At 33.7% G+C, this 23,920-nt stretch overlaps 1 protein-coding gene across 1 annotated transcript in view; it reads right to left on the bottom strand.

Moving 5' to 3' along the window:
- Positions 1–7,313: 7,313 nt before the first annotated feature.
- The window catches only part of TEX15 (testis expressed 15, meiosis and synapsis associated), a 58,681-nt gene continuing 42,074 nt past the window's right edge, over positions 7,314–23,920 (bottom strand). Inside the window, exons 8-11 of the mRNA XM_033103895.1 lie at positions 15,439–22,784; positions 13,361–13,419; positions 9,993–11,260; positions 7,314–7,588 (exon numbers count right to left, since the gene is read on the bottom strand). Of these exons, the coding sequence (XP_032959786.1) occupies positions 7,548–7,588; positions 9,993–11,260; positions 13,361–13,419; positions 15,439–22,784 (8,714 nt within the window). The 3' untranslated portion in view covers positions 7,314–7,547. The remainder of the gene's footprint in view (positions 7,589–9,992; positions 11,261–13,360; positions 13,420–15,438; positions 22,785–23,920) is intronic.

The following is a 23,920-nucleotide window of genomic DNA, read 5'->3' as shown; positions in this document are numbered from 1 at the left end:
TTGGGCATATATCCTAAATTATCCATGTAAAATATATAGTATTGTGTTTCATGTGCATATATATTGGTATTGTGCTATACATTTCATTGGTTCTAACTTTTCACTAAATGGTGATCATTACGATGTTTAGTGTTTGGCTTCTAAGTAGTTCTGTTACCGATTCAAGTTTTGTGCGCCCGACACTTCACAGTCCAATAGTCATAAACGTCAGGGTTTGGAATAAGGAAAAGTTTATTGATCGAGAAGGCATTAGCTAGAAAATATGGGGACCTTAACACTTTTGCAAATCTATCTTAAAAGCATCCCAAATTCAAGGGGAGGAGGGTGGGGCAAGAGGTGGGTGAGGACTGTAGACAAGTATGCACCAACAGGGATCCAAGGAAGAGCTTGAAATCTCTAAATCTCTGTTCCCAGTAGATCCACTGACCCGTGCTGATCTGAATTTGGTCGTGAGGCTCTTGTAAATCTTTGATAAGCAGTCATTGATTGTTTTGTACATATTTCCCCACCTCTTCAGAAAGGATGGAGAGGCTCCACAGTGACAGATTATCTTACTGATGCTAGACCATAAAATTCCAGACTAGTTGATTAAGATTGCATTTCTGGAAGAGGTCAAAACTGCAATTAGATCAGGTATTAAATCTAAGTTTGGTATCATGAGGTTTTAGCATGAGTGACACCATTTTGGGCCTGTGGTTTTTTTCTTTAACACTCTGATATATAGTATTTCACTGTACGCATCTACTATATTTATTTCTCTAATGATATTATCCACCTGATTTTTTTGCTGTTCTGATGAGTGTAAAGTGGTATCTCATAATTTGCATTTCCCCTTTACAAGTTTGAACATCTCATTATACATTTGTTGACCATTTGGGCTTCCTTTTCTGTGATTTGACTATTCAAATCACAGGATGCTCAATATTCTTGTTTGTTGATTTCCAGGAGTATGTTCTATACCGTGTTTCCCCAAAAATAAGACCTAGGCAGACAATCAGCTCTAATGTATCTTTTGGAGCAAAAATTAATATAAGATGCAGTATTATATATTATATTATATATTATATTATATAAGACCCAGTCTTATAGTAAAATAATACCGGGTCTTATATTAATTTTTTTCCAAAAAACGCATTAGAGCTGATTGTCCAGCGAGGTCTTATTTTTGAGGAAATGTGAAGTGTTAATCCCAGTTTTATTTGTGGCATATAACTTCTCTCAGTCTGTCATTTCCCTGTGGAGTTCTTTGAATGAAACTTTGTCAAATCCATTTTATTTTTCTTTTTGAGCTTTTTGGGTCTTAAATCATTCTCTACTCCTAGGTCTACATTTTAGTTTTATTAGCTCTTATTATATATTTATTCACTGAAAAGTAGGGGTCCAGCCAAAGATGTAATCATGAGGAAACATCACACAAACCTGAACTTATAATTTTCAAAAGTGTCAAGGTATAAAAATCAGAGACTGTGGAAACATTCCAGACTAAGGAGATGTGGCAATGAAATCCATGATTCTAATCTGGAACCTTTTGCTGTAAGGACCATTATTGGGACAAATGGTAAAAATTATATGTGTCTGAGGATTAGATGGTAGTAATGTATTGGTGTTAATTTCCTGATTTTGATAGTATTGTTATGTAGGAGAATTGATTTCTTTGTAGGAAACACACACTCAAGTATTCAGGAATGGCGAGGCATCAAGTCAGCAACTTACTCTTAAATGGTTTAGAATAAAATTTTTTCCAGTTTTTCTGTAAGTTTGTGACTGTTTCAAAAATATTTTTAGTACTTCAGATCCAAATAGAGGTAAAATCAGTAATTCTTTCCTGAAAACTAGTCATTCTGCATGAATAGGTGCCCATTTCCCAATGTTTTTTAATAGGAAAAATTATAATGCACATTAACCTCAACTTTCCAATTTCATACAATATAACAAAAACATGATACATTATCCATGTACAAATAACAAACTATCATGTTTGAATATAAAATGCTTGAAACATAGCTTTTCCTATCACCAAACAATATGGTTTATTATTTGTAAGATTTTTATTAAAATATAGCTAACATACAATATTAGTTTCAGGGGTACACCATAGTTTTTCAACATTTATATACCTAAAGTATCTTCTTGTCTATCACAGTCACTGTCTGACTTGCTTTGCTTCTTTCTCTACAATTTTCTTCAATGTGTTTTCATCTGGTATGGGACTCATAACAGACAAACCAAGGGCCACACATGAAAGGTCAAAGGTGGAAAAAAGCCTTTAGGACAATCATACAATAGTTAAGAAAGTTCCCAATGAGTACTAGCTGTGATATCAAGACACCTATCCTGTTTTGGCTACTTGGGCACTTAAAAAATGTCTGTGATTCTAGTGTTCTATGTATTTAGAATGTAACAAGACTACCTATATATAATGTTGTTAAAAGAGTACATCAAGTTTGGGGGACACAAATATTTTTTCCAATGTTAAACTGGCTGAAAATATATCAAGGCATACATATTTTATGAGCTTTGGGTATTAAAAGTCAAGAAGAATCACTAGGCAAATGAAAATCAAAACCACAATTATATGTCATCTCGCTTCTATTAGGATGGCTACTATAAGCAATAACCAGTGTTGATGAGGACGTGGAGAAACTGGAACCCTTGAGCACTGTTGGTGGGAACGTAAAATAGTGGAGCTGCTATGAAAAACAGTATGGTAGTTCCTCAAAACATTAAAAATAGAATTATCATATGATTCAGCAAAATCACCTCTGGGTATATATTCAAAAGAATTGAAAGGAGTGTCTTAGAAGTATTTTTGTACCAATATTCATAGCAGCATTATTTGCAATAGCCAAGCAGTAAAAGCAACCCAAATGTCCATGAAGGGATGACTAGATAAACAAAATGTGACATAGACATACAATGGAATATTGTTCAGCCTTCAAAAGGAAAATCTGACACATGCAACAACATAGATGAACCTCGATGCCATTATCCCAAGTGAAATAAGCCAGACATAACTTCGTTTATGAGGTATTTAGAGTAGTAGAAATCATAGAGACAGAAAGTAGAATGGTGGTTGCCACTGGGGGAGGGAAAAAGGGAGTTGTTTAATGGATTTAGAGCATCAGTTCTGCAAAATGTAAAAGCTCTGGAGGTTGGTGGCACAAAACTGTGAATACGAGTATACCAAGGTTATGAAAACTTACCGAACTGTTTGTACGGTGCTGGCAACGTAAGCGCTCGGTGGCAAGTTTGCGAACTTAATTGTCACACTGCGTATAACTCAAACAGATTGTTCAAGACTCAGTTTAGGGTTGTCTTACTCTCGTATGTATTCCTAAACCCAGTAGGATGAATTATATGGTTTTCCTCTTAAGACCTGTAACACTAAGTACAGCATATATCGCACTAGTTCCCTCACTTTATTTCAATGGTTGTTTTCTTGCATGCTTCTCCCACTCTACACAGTCTATAAACTTCTTTCAAGCCAGAAACGCCTCATTGATTTTTCAATCCCAATGCCCATCAGACTGCTGAGCTCGGCAATATAAGGTGCTCAGTAAACACTTGTTCATAATTTGGTAGTATATTTACTTTGAATGGAATAGATTTTCATTGTCTTTATGAAAGGAAGCAAACTATTATCATTCCCACCCTCAAATTGATTTTGGATAATTTTTTCACTTTGACTTGCATCAAAAAGAACACTCCTCATGAAATACCATTCACTAACATTATTCTTACTTTGCCCTTTCATGGGTCAGCAGATGGCTATAGGAGAAACTTTTTCATTAGTGCAGGTCCCTAGAGCAAGGACCCAGAAAGCACGGTAAGAAAATTAGTTTTTAGTCTGTCCTAATATTTTTCTCTGAAAAATTGGGGAAGGCCACAAATGTAACATAGCTGACTCAGCGGTTCTAAGTGTGCATTTTCAATAGATGACATATTTGAAACATTACTTCCTTTTATTTTGTATAGTTTAGCTGTAAGAAAGGTTAAGAGCTGTAAGAAAGGGTGGGCGTAGCTCTAGGAAACTGTCACAAAAGTGAATGATCTTGGGAAAGTTCTGCAAATAATGAGGGACGGAAGGACAGTAGAGCGACTGCCTCTCCTGAGTGACATGGAGCAGAGTAAGCTTCAGGATAGCACCAAGATTGAGTAGAGACAGAGTTCATTTTGAGGAAAGTGTTGTTTTCATTAATATTCAAACATAGTTTCAAAACACCTTGGTTGGGAACCAGCGAATTAGGAGTCATTAGTTACTTAATTTAGTGTAACTCCCAATATGCAAAATACATTCACTTCTTAATGTAACTGAAATAATCTTAGCCAAAGAGATAGAATGATGTGTATGCGTATTACCAATTTCTTAATCAAATATGCAAAAAGTTCAAATTACTTTAAAATGAAAGGAGTTATAAACCCTAAGATAAATGAAGTTTCCTGGGACAATAATTAGAATGCAGTATATTTTGAGATCAAGGGTTCCACAAGATATTTCAAAGGAGACTTTTTTACAAATACCAGAGGGATTCTTCAATGGCTGTAAGATTTAGAAATAATATGAGTAAAGCAGACAGCAGAGTTTACAACCCAAGAAATAAGGATTTATTTTGTTACAAAATTTTCCTGTCGTAATCTCTAACAAATTCTTTTAAATCTTATTTCCACATTGCATTACTAACCAACAACCCCTTACCTTCTCAGTTTCTTTTCATTAGCAACTGCTAACTAGAAATCTATAGTAATTGCTCTCAGAATTGTATTCATTAGAACTAATTTAAAAACATGTTTGTTTTAGAAGAGTAATTTTATTCCTCCACAATCCTATTTTCAAACTGCATGGATAATTGAGGGTTTATCACAGTACTTAAGAAATATTAATTTTGTATGAATTATATTTTAATATAACATACATTTGACATTTAAACATTTCATCTGTTTCTCTAAAAGCTTATATGCGTATATTTAAGTTTACCAAAAAACTTCTTTGGCGAATCCTGTCATTGGGAAAATGGCATAGCTTTATATTTGGCTAGATTCAGAATTCAAGTTTTAGGGGCACTTTTACATTATGTATATTAATGTAAGGCAGAGTGATATAATCCGAATATAAGAATATGAAAGCTAGGTCGATTACCTCCTCAAAGAGGCCATCCCTGAACATCTCAGCTTATGTACCATCATTCTTTATTCCACTACTTTTTGTTTTTTACGTATCACTTCTCATGATGTGAAATGAACTACTTACATGTTTATTACTTACCTCTCTTGACAGGAATGAGAACTGCATGAGGGCAGGGACTTCGGCTTGTCCTATGAAACTCCAGGCAGTAATGAAGTTTGTAAGAGTGAGGAGGAAGGAAGGAAGATGAAGGCAAAAGCAGCTGCAGTGGAAGGAGCGCTCCTTCCTTTAGTCATCTAATTAAGTCAGTTCTTTGTGGGTTGTTTTTCTTGTAATGGGTGTGGATAAACCACGGACCACCCACCATTTGCTCATTATTCAAGAAACACACACACACACACACACACACACACACACGCACACCCGAAACTAGAATGAATTCAGTTTATTCAAATAATTCCTCTTTAAGTTCCCAAACAATAATACTTACAAACAAGCAGAGTTTTTTTTTTGTTTATAATGTTTGCTCAAATTTTAATTGTTTTTATTTTTAGAACCAAAATAAACATTTGAGGGGAAAAAATACTCTAGTTTTTCATCATATTCTGTTTCAAAGTACACATTTCTAACTTTAACTGAATATTTAGATAACATTTTTTTCATTTTTTTTTGAAGAAATTAAAACTCATGAAATAAAAACATCACAAAGATAATATCAATGGGATCTGAAAGTTGTTTAAAGAAAGCATCCTTAATTTAGAATATTTAACTGTTGGTTTATCTAAAAGAAACATTTTTAATAATAAATTTGCAACATGTTTCTATGACCAAACATAAATCAAATGGCTGAGGCAAAGTTGTTTTTCGAATAACAGCTAATATTATTGCTTTAATACTTGTTCAAGAGTTCTGATTTTTACAGGCTATTTTCAAATAAAACAACTATATGGACAAAAAGTATACGTTATCTTGATATTGCTTTCATTATATAGTCTTTTTCAAATTTCTTATTTCTCTAGTTGTAGTTCTTTACTTGACTTTCTCCCTTTAAATATCTGTTTGTTAGAGAAGAACCCTAAGTATTTTGAATTCTATCCTAGTTGGTAAATGTGACTAAAGATGTTTATCTTAGGTGTTCTTAGTGCTTTTCTAAATTGAAAAATTAGTTATTGTACAGTAACTATGGCTGAATTACACTCTCTTTGGAGGCCTGTGCTAGATAACGTAATTTGCTAACTTAAAAACTTTGAGAAAACACTGAAGGTTAGCTGTCTGTTTAGATTTAGCCAATGCAAATCTCTTGTCACATTTGAGGGCCCACTTGAAAAAGGTCTATCCAGTGGTGAGGGATCTTACAGAAAACAGGAATAGTTGTTGGTGGGCAGAAAGGGTGCTGAAGACCATAGTTACACACTACACCCCTATTCTATAATGATTATTACCAAAGCATTTTTTTAATTTTGTAGAATGTTAAAAAGGAAATCTGTAACCACAGCATTGAAAACCTTGTGAAAATGCTACATTGTTTAATTACAGAAGTATCACTAAACTAATGGCATAAGCTAAAGACATTATTCCCTATTATTTGCTACAAAATCATTAAAAACCAATTAAACTGTGAAATACGAATACAAAAGAAATAATATTCCAGAAAGGGCTCTTAGGGAAAAAGGTATTAAATGTGCTTTAATTTCAATATAATGAACTAAAAATGCTTCAAACTTAAAAACTGTAAAAATCTCTACTCAAGGACACTGAAAATATGCAAAACTATTACAATATATTTTACAGGTAAAAATTAGAAAATACTAAAATTAAAGGAATTTGTCCATTAGACACAGTAAAATTATAAATTACATAGTATCAAGAATTATAAAATTATTGGTCAACCAACCCAAGTTAAAAAAAAAATCCTATTTTAATCTAAGTCAAATGGCATAACACTACCATAAACAATGTACCAAAAATATTACAAACAAAATTCTTAAAAGATTTTACTACTATTGCTTAACCTTAATCATATTAAGTGCTACATTTAGTCTCCTTATTATATTAGAATAATCTCAAAGAAAATCTTTATATTGCTGGAATAGCTATGATAGCAATATTTCAAAAAATAAATTTCAAAAAATACTTTTAATGTTTCTGATGGCTAAGTAGATACTGAAAATAGCCTAATAAGAGTTCACTAAAACAACTGCATGGAAATAATTGCATGGAAATAATTTTGGTATTTTAGATGTTAGAAATTGATTTCCCTGCATTGTATGATACGCTGTTGCGTTTAAAAATTTTATAAAAGGCTGTATGGTTTACATTTCCTACCACATTTACATATATTTAAAATGTTAAAATATATATAAGTAAAAAATACTTGGAAAAAGTTGTAAATCTCCTTTATTTTTCAGTAGACAGAAGACCATTTTCAATGTCCTGGCTGAAAGGGTTCTTGATGTTGCCATGGAACTGGAAGAAAAAAAAGCACAAAGATTTGAGATAAGTTAATAATACAAATCAATGGCACATAACCGTACAATCAAAAGACCTAAGTTAGAGCCTAGGAGATTGAAGTTCAAACTGCACATCTGCTCTTTACTAGCCATGAGATCTCAATAAAGTGATCTAAGGTTCTCCAAGGAGAAGTTTCCTCATCTGTAAAAGAACCATAGAACCTACATCTTTCTCAGGCATCTTGTGATAAATGGAATAAAAGATGGTACACGCCTGGCACACAGGGCTCACTTAGCCCCTTACTTTTGTTCCATCCGTGGTGTTGAATGTGAGCATCATGAAAAAAACAGGAGTAAGTGGGTCACAGAGATTTTCACATCTTTAGAAGGATGTAGTTCCTGTAAGTGTGCCAGCTGATCTCCATGGATTAGTTGCACTCATGAAAACTAAAAGATGTGTTTATATTGCTATTTAATTTTTTTCGAGTTACTTTTGGATACTACAATAAGTAGATAATTATTTCTTTACCTTTTATTTTTCACTTGACTAATATAACCAAGGAGGTAACAATTAAAATTTTTGAGAATCAAAGCTGGATTTGACTCCAGAGATATTTCTTTTAACATCACAAACAGCTTAATTAAGACCACAAGAAAGCTCTAACTATGAGAACTTTTATGAAACAATTACATTCAAGACTTCCTATTCCAATTAAAACGTCTACTTTAATTCATAGGTTTGTCACATCTATGAAGCAGTAGCAATGTATCAAATTAGCCAAAAAGTTGAAAAGGTATACTCCCCTCCCCCTCTCTTGCTTCTTTCTCCCCTCCTTTAGAGTTTTTTTTCCAGATTGTGTTTCTGGTGAAAAATTTCCAGTCCTGTTTAAACTCAGTTGATTCGGCAGGGAGGAAAGGAAAAGATACACAGATAATTAAAACACCACACAATACTCACATGTCTTATGAACACAAAAACTACTATGGAAGTACAAGTGCAACTGTCACATGGGAGAACAGAAAGAAAGAAGTTCAATGTGGTTTATAGAGAGATGGAAGTAGTGGGAGATGAGACTTGTATATGCAAGACTGTGAAGGGACCTGCATTCCAAGCTAATTTAGTTTTATCCTACAGGTGATAAGGTGCCAGTGGCAATCACAGAGGAACTCCTGTGATCAGATTTTTTTTCTTGTTTGTGAAACTCCCTTAGGTCAGGGGTTGTTTCTTTTTTCTTAATTCGGGTTGTTTCTTTTTCCTTAATTCATTTTAAAATTACGATTGACATACAATAGTGTATTAGTTTCAGGTATACAATATAGTGATCAGACATTTATGTATCTCACAAAGCGATCATCATAAGTCTAGTAACCATCTTTTACCACACAGTTATTACAATATTATTGACTATATTCCCTATACTGCCCTGATCAGATTTCTTAATTAGAAATAGAACGATGTAAACTATTCAGACGAATGAATGAATTCAATTCATTTTTTTCTACTCATTAATTTGTAAAAGAATGCAGGATTGAGAAATAACTTTTGAATTTAAAAGAAATTTTCTTACATTTCTCTGTTTACAACATTAAGAGTTTAACTTTCTTTACTGTATATTTTACCTCTGATCATTTGGGTGTTAGTAGATAACTGTAGTTTTTGCAGAATTATTGTTTAAAATCTTTGCTTTAACTCTGGTAAATATATATTTTAATTTTTAAGTCTATATTCTAATTGTGATTTTTACAAATAGAATTTTGTTTAAGGTAAAAATTTTCAAGTTCCAGTGGCAAACTACCAAGTTGTTCTATCAACAAATGCCAACTCCATTTTCACTTCTGCCAAGATGATATATTAGAATACAGAAAGAAAGAGAAAGGTTGCTTTATCATATTGAAGTTTCTTTTTCCACCCTGGTTTTTGACTCTATCAAAATAATGTATGTTCTCAGTAGGAAATCTTAGAAAATACAGAAAGACACATTCCACACACCCCAAATTTTATCACCCAGAGGCCGACAAGTTAAAATGTTGGTGTACTTCATTTCAGTATTTCTATGCAATTCTTTGCTTATATAGGTAAATTTATATGATATAGTTTTAAAAACTGTCATCAAAACTTTTATAAGCCCTTTAATGGTTGCATCGTATTTCATGGGATGGATTAACAATAATTTTCTTAATTACTCCCTAAAGTTGGGTTTTGTTGGAGGACATATTAGTGAAATTAACAGTTCTTTTTTTTTCACGTTTGACAACTAGATTTCAACATAATTCAACTCTGCCTGATATTTGAACTATTCTACAGATCTGCATAGAAAAATGACTGCTATGTATAATCACTTGTAAATTCTATGTATATAAATATACAAAGATAAAAGCAAAAACTCAATAAAACAAGTATTAAAACTTGTGAAACTCACCATAAGTCCAAGGAACTTCTGGAAGCACACCTGAACCAGGAGGGTAAGGGTATGTAGCTTGTGGTAACGGTTGACAGGAAGCATACTGTGAAAAAGCTGGCTGCTGAAAATTATAAGAAACAGGCATTTGAGGTTGAAAATGCCCATTTCCTGGCACGAAGCTATATGCTTGTGGCTCCCCAGCAAAGTAACCAAAATATTGAGAGTACAACTGATTAGAATGTGTATTTTGGGCAGTACTTGAAACTGCAGTTGACATCTCAGAAGGAGGTGGCTGTACTTCATACGATGTTACCCCCTGGTACGTGTGGGTAACAGAACTGCCATTGCTGCTGCTGTAATGATAAACACACCAAGCATAGTAAGGATATGGAGTTCCAAATGAGTGCTCAGAAGAATTATACATCGGGGCACATGCAGGCTGTGGAAGTTCATTCTGGTATGTGGCAACATTCTGAGTTAGGACTTTTGAATTTTCATTATTCTGTTCATAAAAAGAGTGTTCTGCTGTTTGATCAACATTAAGGGTTTTGTTATCAGATCCTTCAAGAGGTACAGCAGTGAGATTCAATGTATCTTTCATACATTTTTCGTTTGATTCAGTTTTTGCAGGCTGTGTTTCACTTATTTGCAGAACCGGAATTTTGTTCTGGATAAATATGGGGTCTGGAGAATTGGTGCATGTAGACTTTTTAATAGATGAATTTAGTATTTCATTATCTTGACATTCAAGGACGGTATCATTCATTTCTAAATTGGCATGGATATCCCTCACAAAATGGAAAACAGGCTTTGAGGGCACTGATGCATGAGGCAGCAGAGAAGCATCAGTTCCTGGTTTTACGTCTGAGGGACAAGATTTCTCTGCAGGATCTGGGGAATTATTAAGAAATTTCTGTGAAGGTGTTTCAAGGTCTTTTGAAAATGTGCCATCTACACTTTTTTGGTTATAAATTATAAAAGAAGAACAATCTTTCTTATCACTTTTGGTTTCAGCAGCAATAACATTCACATCTCTTTTCTTCATGCTATTTAAGTTTTGTTGTTGTCCAGTGAAATCTTCTGAAGTATTAGATGAACTATTAGTTGTATCTAGTTTACTCTCCAATTTCAACATGCAAGTGTCTTTTAGGTTCTTTAAAGGTAATGATGAGCCAGGGAGTGGTCTTTGCATTTTAACCTGTTTTGGAGATATATGGTTTCTTTTCAGATTGTCCGATGAACTTGGTCCTATTTCATTTTCACTTTTGGGATGAGATGTTGTGGTCCTATTAAGTGTAACACATACATACAAACAATTTTAAATATACAGTTGCAAAACTTTAATATAAATACATTATTTGAAATTTTTATTCAGGAAAAAAGTTCTTAGGATTTACATTTTCTTTTTCTGTTAGGAGTATACAAGTAATCTATTTTCCCAGTTTTACTACCTTGCTTTGAATCTCGGTACTTTTCCTCCTAAAAGTGATATACTCCACATTTCAAACACGTATTTTGAAACTACACAGTGCTGCCAATATTGTAAAAAATTATTTTATGCGTTGGACATTTCCTGATAGAGGCTTTTAGAAGTAGAAAAGAATCATTATTCAATTTTTTTAGTATAGTTTTTAATTCATATACCTCCAACACACAGTCTTTACTTGTAAATGGCTATATATCACTGGCAAAACTATAAGATATGCCCCTTCCAACCTCCAAAAAGCTAATTTTTTGTTATTACAAACTACTAAGTTATTTTGTCTGTTCAAGGTCAAGGATAGGAAAAGCAGACCTCCAAAATTCCTTGCCACTTTAATATCCTTGCAGTCCTACCTAAATTTAGACAGTCTTAAGCAAGGTGAAGGAAGCATCTATTATGGGAATGTACAGTACCAAACATAGGTCCCTAAGGTAATTACACCTTTCGGTGTCTCGTCAGATTCTTTTAATTACATGTGGAAAAGAACATGTTAAAAAGAAAAAAGTAACCACTCCTCCACAGTCAAGAGAAATTAACCATTGGCCTCAAATTTGTATATTGCACTTATGAAACTAAAAGCCCCGTACTTTACTTAATCCAGCTTCCTTAAAAGGCACTATAATGACATCCTACATCACCATCCAACCCCATATAATACTTTGGCAGAGTTTACAGAAAGAACAATTTTGACTTTATTACATTTCCAATGATGTTTCAGTGATGTCTCAACCTTATAGACCGATAGTTGCCCATATGGTCTGTCCTTTTATGTATTTTCTTAGAGGATTTTCTCCCATGAAGATAGGACCTTATATTAACCTTGTATTATAATTCATTTTCCTGCTAAGTGAGACAAAATTTGACTCTATGAGTAGCAAATACTGCCTATACTTAGTTTACCAAAAACTAAGATGATTTATGTTATCCTTCTAACAGCCTATTCATCTGTATGCCACTACTCAACTACTCAAAGAGTCATACGTGCCAGGAAAAGGATTCTAGAAATGTAGTAAATAAAATGCTGTATTTAAAGAAGCAAAATCAAGTAAGACAGAAATGAGCATGCTTGTCCTTTTTATTCTGTAGTACTCATTCTCCTTCATAAAATGGAAGAAAAGATGGAAGAAAAGGAAGCTTATCACAAATTGAAAATCTTACAGGACTGAATGAAACAAGAGATGGTCACCAAGTGCAGCAGTGCCACTTCATATCAAAATGAGAAAAATATAAATAATAATATAAACAATATAAATAATAAAAATAAATTCAGTTTAAAGAGCTAGCCTTTATTTTGAAATCATATCCCTTCTATAGTATGGTGTTAAAACATTCTTTTATGAAACACTGGTATATTTACAATATGTACATTTGTTGATGACTAAGTTTCCACTTAGTAATGTAAGTTGGCAATTTATATCGTTTTAACCAATTTGGAAATTACTGGTCTGTAAAGTCCGTAAGTTTAAAAAACTCAATCTAATCACTTGCCCTATTCTTTTATGCCCTTTTTAGTAAACCAGTCACCAAGCACAATCAGTTCTTAAGTAATGCCTGTCAAATATGAATTTTACTTTTTTTATTATGTAAAACATCACCCTTTTCTAATCTCTGGCTGACTTACTACTTCTAACCATACTTAGAATGTCCTTACCCTTTACATTATTGAAAAACACATTTCATAGGACACTATCCTTCAATACTTATGGAATGAAGTCCAAACTCTTTAGCCTTACTTAGTACACTGCATAAACTGAGACAATGTTCTCCTTCCTTAGCTTACTCTTGTCCGCAAGTTACATGTGTGATCCAACAGAGGTACATAAATATTGTTTTAGTCTTATTCCTTAATATATACTCAATTTTGTTTAGTTTTTCTTCAGATAGAGCTGACGGCAATACCTACCTTGGATGCTTCAACGTCGCCTTTTCTCTGCTGATTTTTCTGACATCTTTCATGTTAACCTATGTTTAAAAGATATAAAGTAAGCCTACATCGGTGATGGTTCAAAATACAATATGAATATTTATTATTTTAATATCACACATTTCCAATTGCTTGTTGTGTCATCATCTAAAATGCACTAAAACTACATTAATTAATGATCCTCCCCTTCAGGAAGTAGTAGTGACTCTGCTGGACTTCCCGTATATCATAAATTTTTGGAGACCCGTTTTTAAAAAGAAATTTGCAAAATTCTTTTTATCCCCACATTTTATAACACTGTTACCTATTTTATACATTTTAGCACACCAGTCACTAAGCCCTATTGTACGTAATGTCTGTCAAATATGGATTTTCCTTTCTTATTTTGTGAAAATAACACCCTTTTCTAAGCCCTGGATGACTTACTACTGCTAACTATACTCAGAATCTCTACTTTTAAATCACTGAAAACAACACAATCCACAGGACACTGTCCTTCAATACATACAGAACAAAGTTCAAACTCCTTAGGTCTATATTTAAGGTATCTTATAATCTGAAACAATATACTTCTCCATCCCTAACTTGTCCACTAAGTTAAATTTTTGTTCCAGACTTAGTTTTAAACTCCTTTCTCAAAAAGGTCAGTCAGCATCGTGTCTTTGCTCATATTATTTTCAATAACTTAGATACCCTCTTCATTTTTACATTCATTTCATGTTTATTCCTTTAGGGCAAAGCTTTGGTTTGTGTTCTTCCACAAAAATCAACAAATAAACCTCCTCTAATTTTTTTTTTTTTGCTTTTTTTCTCAATACTTACAAAACCTTTTCAGTACCACTCTCATTTTAATTGATGTGGAGTACACAACTTGTATTCTTGTTGTGTTTTGGAAGTATGTTTATAAACTGGTTGTTTATTAAGCAGTTTCCTATAAACATAGTGTAATAAAGGATGATTAATTTCCTAGTCTCTAGAAATAGTTTAACTAATGAATACAATTAGAGTAAGCTGAGAAGAATCCTATTTTGCATATAGGGTTTTCTTTGTTTATTCTAAACTGAGAAACTCTCAAAAAACTCTAAGAGAAGCCTCTCAGAGCAAATTGGGCAATTGGCGCAATTGTTGGTACAGGCTCTGGAGCTAGATTGCCTGGTTTTACACCTGGGCTCTCCATTTTACTAATTCTGTGACCTTGGGAAAGTTATTTAACCTTTCTACGTCTCAGTTTCCAGATCTTTAAAAGTAAGGTAATAATAGTGCCTACATCAGAAGGCTTTTGAGAATAATAGTTAATACTTGTATAATCATTAGAACTGCACCAAGTATACAACAAATGCTGTATAAAATTTGTTAAATAAAATGTGTTAATGTAGGACTTCTTCTAATGCTTTCATAATCATCTATTAAAATTATCTGTCCTATTGTTTCCATATCTTGGCTATTGTGAATAGCACTGTAGTAAATATAGGAGTGTTTTTTTTGAATTAGTGTTTTCAAATTAGTGTTTTGGATAGCTATGCATGGTGTTAGACTTGTAGTAGACTTGGGGAGGTTATCACTTTGTGAGCTGTGTAAATGTCTAATCATTATGTTGTTTTGTACACCCGAAACTCATAAAAAAAATCTGTCCTATTTCTCCATGTGGGTGATAATGGCCAAGAACACAGGCTCCATTAGCCAGTTTTTAATATTCACTACATTAAGTATAGCCTTGTTATACTACTCAAATACTTGGTCACTCAATTCATATTCATAACTTGGGCTTTCCCTTAAGAACTCATTAAAATTCACATTTTTTCCAAGAAGTGTTCTCTAAGTTAATTTATTTAATTTGTAAGTTTAAAAGACATTTGCAAGGTATCCCTCATATATAGAATCATTTATATTTTATAGATAATATAAATTGCTAATCTAATACTTTAGTTAGTAAATTCATTTTGCAAGGCAATATTTAAAGCATTCTCAATTTTTACAACTGCAAACTAATTTGCTTAAAGACTATACTTGTTCTCAAAAAGACTACTACATAGGTTTTGTTTCAAAGCATTTGTTACCTTTCGTTTTTTACAACTGGAAATAGTAGTGTTTTTCTCTTGTTCCCAAGAGTCTTCACAGTTATCTACAGTGATAGGTCGTTTATTAGAAGAATCTGAAACATCTGTCATTATGCACTCTGAAATTGAGGCTACATTCATATTCATATAAGTACTGGATTTATTGATACTCTTCCTAGGTTTTACATGAACATTCATTTTTTCTTTTCTCTTCAGTTGGAAAGTCTTCTTTTCATTATGTAGCATTTGGCATAAAATAAAGGAAATGGTTAATTCAGCATTTTTAGCACATATTATCTTCATATGTTCAATAGTTTTCATGACTTTCATAATATGGGCTATTTTCCCTAAATCTCTCTGAGCGGCAGTTGTTATATTTTTGAGCAGTGTAGAAAACTGATTGTAGTTGCATTCTAACTCCATCATAGTGTTTCCATAATTTATGGATGCTATACATGGCACAAGGCCAATATATGTGGATGCAGAATACTCAGACTTCTCTAGAAGCTTTTTTATTTCTGAAAGTTCTTCCAGTTCTCTTGAGAACAAATGAAGAGCATACGAGCAATTAACAGCTTCGTTATATTTACAGATATTATCCCGATCTTTCTTAACTTCAGATATGGCAGTCTCTATCACTTTCGAAAGGCAATCTGTTGGGTTATCTTTAAGAAATGAAAAAGAAGCCAGTTTTTCTTGGCATTGAACCACCTCAGGAAGAAGTGACAAATCAAACCAAAGCATACCTCGAAACCTCTGTTTGTCTAGTTTTATTGCCATTGAGTTTTTAAGAAAGTGAACTGTTTCTGAGAGCATGGTGAATTCTATATAGGTTTCAATGGCTGCAGGTTTTAAAATTATAGCCTCATGGTTGTGGTTTTTCACCATGTCCAAAACATTTTCTTTGGTGATGAAAATATTATCTCTGTTATCTTCTTGCAGCATGTAAAAGTATTTTTTTAAAATTTCTAAGTGATCAGTACATTTCACAGTGAGTTCCTGTAATTTTTCAAAGTCAGCAAATTCAGCTTGATCCAATATTTCACTAACACAACAGAAATCTGGGTGTGAAGGCAAAGTACTGTTAAAACTACAGTTTTCTATGCTAATTGCTTTGTTTATTAGATCATCTGACTTTCTGGTAACAATCATAGTATTGTCCTCAAGTTCTATGTTGGAAATCTGTTCACTGCTTAAATCTTTAGACAATGTAGCATATATCTTCTTCAACTTAGAAAAAGAATATTGATTCATTTTCAGTAGTGTTTGTTTGTTCTTCTGTCCTGAGTAATTTTTGCTGAAAGATTGCTTCTTCTCTTTCCAAACAAGACTTTTCGCAGCATCAAAAAAGATATGTTCCAGACCATAAAGAGATATGTTAATACCTACTGCCTCGTTGCCTTTGATAAAATTCACTTTTGAGGAGATCATTTCAATGATAATCCACAGATGGTCTTGTTTTCCTGGATAGGAATCAACTTTAGGAGAGTCCCCATACATACTGATTAGCTTTAAAGTACTACTTCTTAAGGTTTCTAGGTCTTCTAAACTATCTCCAAAGTTAACTCCGCAGGTAAACGGAACAGAAAGAGAAAAGTCAAAGCAATCAGAACATTGCTTCAGTACTGCCTCACACTCATTAATCTGTCGTCTGTATTTTAAGAATGCATAGTATGAATTGTTTTCCCTTTTGGTTTCTTCAAACAATTCAATTAATTGATAGTGATAGTTCTGCAACTCACAAAATGCATTATATTTTAACCTTCCTTGAAAAGCAGGATAGAAATTGGATTGTTGTTGAAATCCACGTGGTTTTCCAAGCAGCTCACCATATAACGTCTCATCATACCAAAGCAAGCTTCGGAAAGTTGGTTCACCTCCTAAGAGCCTTTTTTTGTTTTCAATGAATTGAATAGTTTCCATCATCATTTGGAGTTCTACCAAGGAGTCAACAGCACACGGTTTTAATTTCTGTTTGCAATTATTCCATAGGTTTTGTTCTACCAACAGTTCTCTTGAAATCAAGACTCGTTCAAGTGAACATTCTTGCTTTCCTTCAAAAGCTTCAACAAACAAAGGGAGAATATTTTGACAAACCTTAGTTTCTTCCTGTAGACTCTGCAAAGATGATGCTTCATCTGCCCTCCTCAAAATTTGAGCTATAAGAGCCGAGTGATTAACTGAGCAATGTTTTTCTTTTAATTGATTCATGCATGAGGTAGGCTTCTTCTTCTGAGTAGTGATTTTGGAGGGTTCAGAATGAGCCTGTAAAATAGGCACATGGTTCATTCCTATAATGTCTGGTTTGGAATTATACGTTATTTCTGAATGCAAGGTAGAGTCAGACTGAGAGTCATTACTAACTTTAACTCCCTCCTCTCTCTCTCTTCTGTTAAGCTGGTTAGAAACTGTGTTATTCAAAGAGATCGCCTCAGTAACATTTTTAATGCTTAGATGAGAATCAATCAAGTTATTTTTAACTGTTTTCTTACTTAAGTAGGAGGATTCTCCCAAAATCTTATTCTTTTGATTTCTGTACTCAGTCTTAAAAGCTGGTCCTGCAGTCATACTCTTTTTGTGAATTGAACCTTTTGCTTTTTCTGCTTGTTTAACTTTCCACATTTTTCTGCCCTGAATGTCTTTCTTTGCAATACATTTTTTTGAAGAACTGTTTATATCATCTTTGAAGAGCAGAGAACTATCACTGGAGAATAGTTTCTTCATTATACCTGCCCCATAACTTTTACTTTCTTCAGTTACTGGCATGAGATCCAACTCAGAATTCTCAGTAACATTTATTTCATTCCTGTCTATATGAGAGCAATGACTTGGAGAGCACTGTTCTGTTTTTAGAAGCTCCTTTCCACCATGTCCTTGCTGACAATGTGGTACATTGGTGGATGTTGCAAAAGAATCTATAGCAAAACTTCTCTGTTTATCCAAATAAGATGTTGGTGATTCTGCCTCATTGTCTGTCACTGGAACAGGTGATACCGATTGAGGAATACTGTTACACTTGTTACTTGTTGTCAGAGTTAGAGTTAATGGGTCCATAAGAATGTTTCCTGTAACAGTGCCTGGTTTGGAGCTCTCATTAGGAGCTGTCCATTTTTCTAGAGGAAAATTTCCTTCCAGGTTGCTTGTATAATCAGATAAAAGAAGGTTATCTGGTTTGTAGATATCAGCATTTAAAAAGTGCTTCACAGTTGATTCTACGACTGAAATAACTAGGTCAGTTTTCACCTCTGTGTGAGCTATACAAGTTGCATCATAATTTTTGTCTGTGCTAAAACTTAAATTGTTTTCATTTATGCAACTTAAAGATACTGAATTACTTTTATTTATTATTTCATTAGCTTCAGCACTTTCTTTTATTGCATCTTTATTATGTGCTAAATGGTTCTCAAGCTTTTCATATTTATTAATGTTCAATAAAGATTTTATGTCGATTTGATTTTCTTTTTCACTTAGTTTCTCATCAGAGTGCTCTGGGGAAAACAGATACCCAGTTTTTCCAGAAAAGGGCTGAAGTTCTGATGATCCTGGATTCCTCATACTACTACTGTTACAAGCTGACTGAGTTGTACTTTGGGATGTGGAGCACAGGGTGAACTGGGATTTGAGACATTCTGGATCACAAGTGTCTCTCACGTGAATAGTGGTGTGACTTCTAGAGAGACTGCTGGACACATTTTTCATAGAAAAGCGCTTTATGATTCTCTCTCCACTTGTTTTATAAGACTTGTGCTTTGATACATGAGTCAATGATTTATCAACTTCAAATGCCAAAGCTCTTTTCTGTCCTGGTTTGTCATATTTTTGTTTTGACAAAAAATGCTTAGTGGAATAATAGCTTTTCTCAGAAACAGAACTATAACCTTGAAGGTCACAAATTTCCCAGAAATTATTACATATTATTGCATATGATTTTGGTAATGGGCCCTTACTTGTTTCTCCCACTTTATCTATCAGCTGCAAGGACATGTGAACTCTTCTACGAGCTTTTCTAAAGTGAAGATCAGCTCTGTCAAGGTTTCTGGAAAGATGTTTGCTTCTGCATAAAGATGTTTCGCTCTTTAGAATATCCAGGACACTCCTAATGTGTTTTTCTGACCGTGAAAAGGTTTTAATTCGTCCTTTGGATAATGAAGAAAAACACTCCAATGAGTCTTGACTGGTTAGCCTCCTCCTCTTCTCACAAATTTCATGATGTCTTGAATCATTATTTGGTATGTTCTGGTCCCTAAAAAGTGTATGTTGCTTTCTTTTGCTATTTCTTGCTTCTGTGTCCTTTTTACTTTCAATATCACTACCATCAGTTTTTGACTTTGTAAAGAAACAGCTTCTTTCATTACTTATTGTTGTGGCATTAGAATGTTCAGTAAGCAAAGGTCCACTATTTTGTTCTTCAGAAGAAAGTGAGATTTCAGATTTACTCACTAGTTCTGATTCTTGCTTTACATTACCCAACTCATCTTCACATGGATAATTTGAATTTTCACCAGAACACTGGGAATAAATTTCAAAACCCAGAACTTTCCTCTTCTCCTCACTTATTTCTGGTTTTGTGGCTTCAGTTATATATTTGCAAAAATTATCTTTCGATGTAAGGTATTCAACAGTGGAACTGAATCCTGGCATACATGTATTATTAGTAATTGTAATTTGTAGATCTGGAAGTAAAATTGAGTTGGAGAACTCTGCTTTGTTTTTTTGTGCAGAAGAAAGAAAACAATTACTTTCCTCAGAGTAATGCTGATCACTATTCTCCCTTCTTGTGCTGCTTTTCAAATCTTCCTTCTCCCCATTATTGCTTCCTACTAGGCCTTCCCAATCAATACGAGATTTCAGAGTGTCATATGAGGTCCCAAATTCTTCATAAAGTATACTTCCACGGCTATGAGTATCTTGTCGAAACAGAAGAGCACTGTTTTGAACAGAAGAACACTGTTCTGATCCTCCTTCAATCTCCTTTTCCAATTCGAAACTTTGAAGAACTGAGTTGTCACTTATTGATTGATGAAATGAGTCGTGTAATTTATTTTTATCCATATCCATTTCACAATCAGAAACTCTATGTTTCACTAACAAACCAAAATCTGGACTTTCAGAAGGACAGGTTTCTTTAAGTTGGTATCTTTGGTGATGTTCATGATTTGTGCCTAACGTGGGCACCATGGTACCAGCTATCTGTACTGCAGCATTGCAGGCTATATGCATTGAAGAACTTGCAGTTTCGGGAAAGATGGAAGCCAAATGCTTCACACTCCTTCCAGTATTCTGAGTATCTTTTTGCTTTATGGCAGTGATCATATCTTCAGTTCCTAATAATGTAGTTTCTGTAGATACGTATTTTTTCCCCCAAGTCAAATTAAATGTAGTAGAAAACTCATCAGAACTCTGAATTTCTACACTATTGTAATTTTTATTCTGCCTCCTTTCATCTATATCAATGAAATTTTTGTTTATATGAAAACCCTGCTTCTCATCTCCACATATCTTCTCTATGTTGTTTTCTGTAGATGAAACAATGTCTTTCTCTTTAGCCTCATTTTGGTTTTCTTTATCATTATGTCTTTGTTCTCTGAAATCAATATTAAGGTGTGCATCATTATTCAACTGTGCATTACAGAATAGAGTGTGATCTTGACCTTTATCATCAATTTGAAGTGTTTCTTTGCAGTCTGTTTGAATGTTCGCTAATGACACTGGATCATTTTCATTTTCTCTATGGATATATATATGTTTTCTAGCTATGCTGCAATTTGAGTTGTCATGAGCTGTTTTAATGTCATGAGACAAAAAAACTGTATCATCTGGCAGTTCTTTGGTCTGGGGAATGTCTTCTGCAACCTGGAAAGCATCAGTTATAATGCTAACACAATTTTGATTTGTTTTTTCCAATTTCAGTTCCATTAGGTTTTGAGAAATGGCAAATCTTGTATGCATATTATCTTCATACTCCAAAGAGTGTTGAGAATGCTTTTGTGAAAGGTTCTCCACTCTTGGAGTAAGATCACTTTGCAATTCCAGTGCTAAATACTCTGGCTTATACTTATTCTTTGAGCTAGACGTGGGAGATTTTGGTATGTCTAACTCTGGAATGATTAACACTTGATTACATTTTTCCCCAAAAGAATCTAGACTCTCATCCTGTTTGTATTCTTGGTGCAAAGAAATGTAACTATCTACTGGACTGATTTTTGTTTCATTAGTACAATAATTATCAATTTCTTTCCACAAATTTTGCTTTTTTCCATGCTTAGAATTGTCTTCTGGGCCAGTGAAGTTTCTCTTCTTCCCAATATTTTGAATGTACTCATGTATGCCTTCTTTCCTTTGGAATGGAAAAACTGTAGACATTTGGTGATCGGGCTGACATACAGTTTTTAAATTAGAAGACTGTGATTCCTGAAAAATGTGACTATTATGCCCTTTTGTACAAGTATTCACTGATTCATAAGAATTATGTGGCTGACTATTTTGTTCAATTAAAAGTGGGATGTTGCTTCTCTGTTGGGATCTCTGTATTTTTTCCTCACTGTGTTTTTGGTTCTCAACCTCTGAAACTACGTTTGATGAACACATTGAGAAGGAAAAATTGTCTTGGTCCTGACATTGTCCTTTTATACTAATTTTATTGGGAGATGTATAATCATAGTTCTTAGAGCCCATGTTGTGAGCCTGAGATTGTGAATCATCAAAAGAAATTTTGGAGCAAGAGGCATCCAAACAATTAGTAAGACCACCAGGCATGACTTCAGATGAGGAGGCAGAATTAGTTGGCACAGATAGGTCTATTTCTGAATTAACAAAATCTAAACTCTTCTCAGATGGCAAAATCTCATTTAAATCTGTAATAATATTATGTTTTTTCATGCTTTCTTCTCTTCTCATCAGTCTTGGGTCTTTGATGAGTTTTGAAGTAGTAACTGTGCTTGAACCAATACTGCTATGACAGGGAAAAGCAGCAGAAAGACCACTTAGAACATCTTTAAGATGTGTCAAATTTAACAAGAGGTCACCATTAACACCTTCTCTGGTATCACTGGGAATAAATGAAAGATCTGAATCATATGCATGTACTTGAGAAGTGTCTCTACATTCTGGTAAATTGTGCTCCATCTGTCCACTGCATGTTTCAAGTATAGAAATGTTTCCATTTTTCACATTTCCATAGAAATTAGAAATAGATGAATTGGAAGGATTTATCCCTGAATTGCACAAACTGTTTTCCTGAACAAATGGATCTACAGGTTTCCTGAAATGCTCAAAGATGACAGTAGCATCTTTTCCTTTTCCAATTCTTTTGGCCACTGTACAGTTATTTAGAGAACATGTTCTTTCTGTGAAAATAATAAGAAAAATAGGAAGAAAAAGCATTTTTACAAACAATTCTATTAATACAAGTAAACTATGTCATGAGTGACTTTAACTGAAAGTTCACCAAATAAACTTATGATGATTCAAGTATGTTCTCAGCAGAAAAAGCAAGGGAAGGATGAGTAACAAACCAATAAAGTATAAATGGTGGAGCATGAAACTCTGTCCTAGAAACCTTACTAAAGAAGTATTTGCCATAAAACAATTTGGATTCTGTCAAATACTAAGAAATAGACAAATTAAATAGGAATAAAAAATGTTGCTCATAGACTAGGTATTTCTCATATTAATTTCCTATATTCAGATATTCAATAATAGAATCTACATGTTAATAGGCAAAACCGTTTTCCTCTATCTACTGTTATCTTGATTTATTTCCCATTATCATGGGAGAACAAAAAACGGAAAGAAAAGAGGAACAAGGTGGAGAAGTATTGGGGAGAAAAGATAAAGTTTCACAAAATCCTTCTCAGGAGCTAAAGCAAAACACACCCCTGCTGCATAATGAAATAAGTATTTCTACAAATAATATATATATATAAATAAAACCTGGAAAATAAAAGCAAATCGTAATTGCCAAAAAGTAGAAACAACCTAAATATCTATCAAACTGATGGGCAGATGTAGTGTACTTGTACCTATACAATGGAACGTCATTCCATAAAGAAGACTGAAGTACATGACACAACATGCGAGAACCTTGAAAACACTGTTAAGTGAAAGTCACCAGTCATGAAAGCCCACATATTTGACTTCACTTATACGAAATGTCCAGAATAGGCAAATATATATAAGAAACAGAAGGGAGATTAGTGATTGCTTAGGGGTGGGGGGAATGCGGGGAAATGGATATGATAGCTTTTAAAGGGTACAGAGTTTCTTTTAGAGATGATAATGATAACATATTATGCTCAGTAAGCAGGCAGAAACAAACATTTTTTTTAAAAGTGTATGTGTCGGCAAGGATGTAGAGTAATTATGTAACCTGATGCAACCACTTTTGAAAACTGCCATTATCTTTGAATTGTGTTGCACATTCCTGATGTAGATATATATGCTACAGAAAAGCTTTTGCACATATATGCACTGCAATACTTAC

This window comes from Rhinolophus ferrumequinum, chromosome 4, assembly GCF_004115265.2.
Source record: "Rhinolophus ferrumequinum isolate MPI-CBG mRhiFer1 chromosome 4, mRhiFer1_v1.p, whole genome shotgun sequence".
Classification (NCBI taxonomy): Eukaryota; Metazoa; Chordata; class Mammalia; order Chiroptera; family Rhinolophidae; genus Rhinolophus; species Rhinolophus ferrumequinum.
Note: the sequence above shows the minus strand (reverse complement) of the source record. Positions and strands in the feature narration are given on the sequence as shown.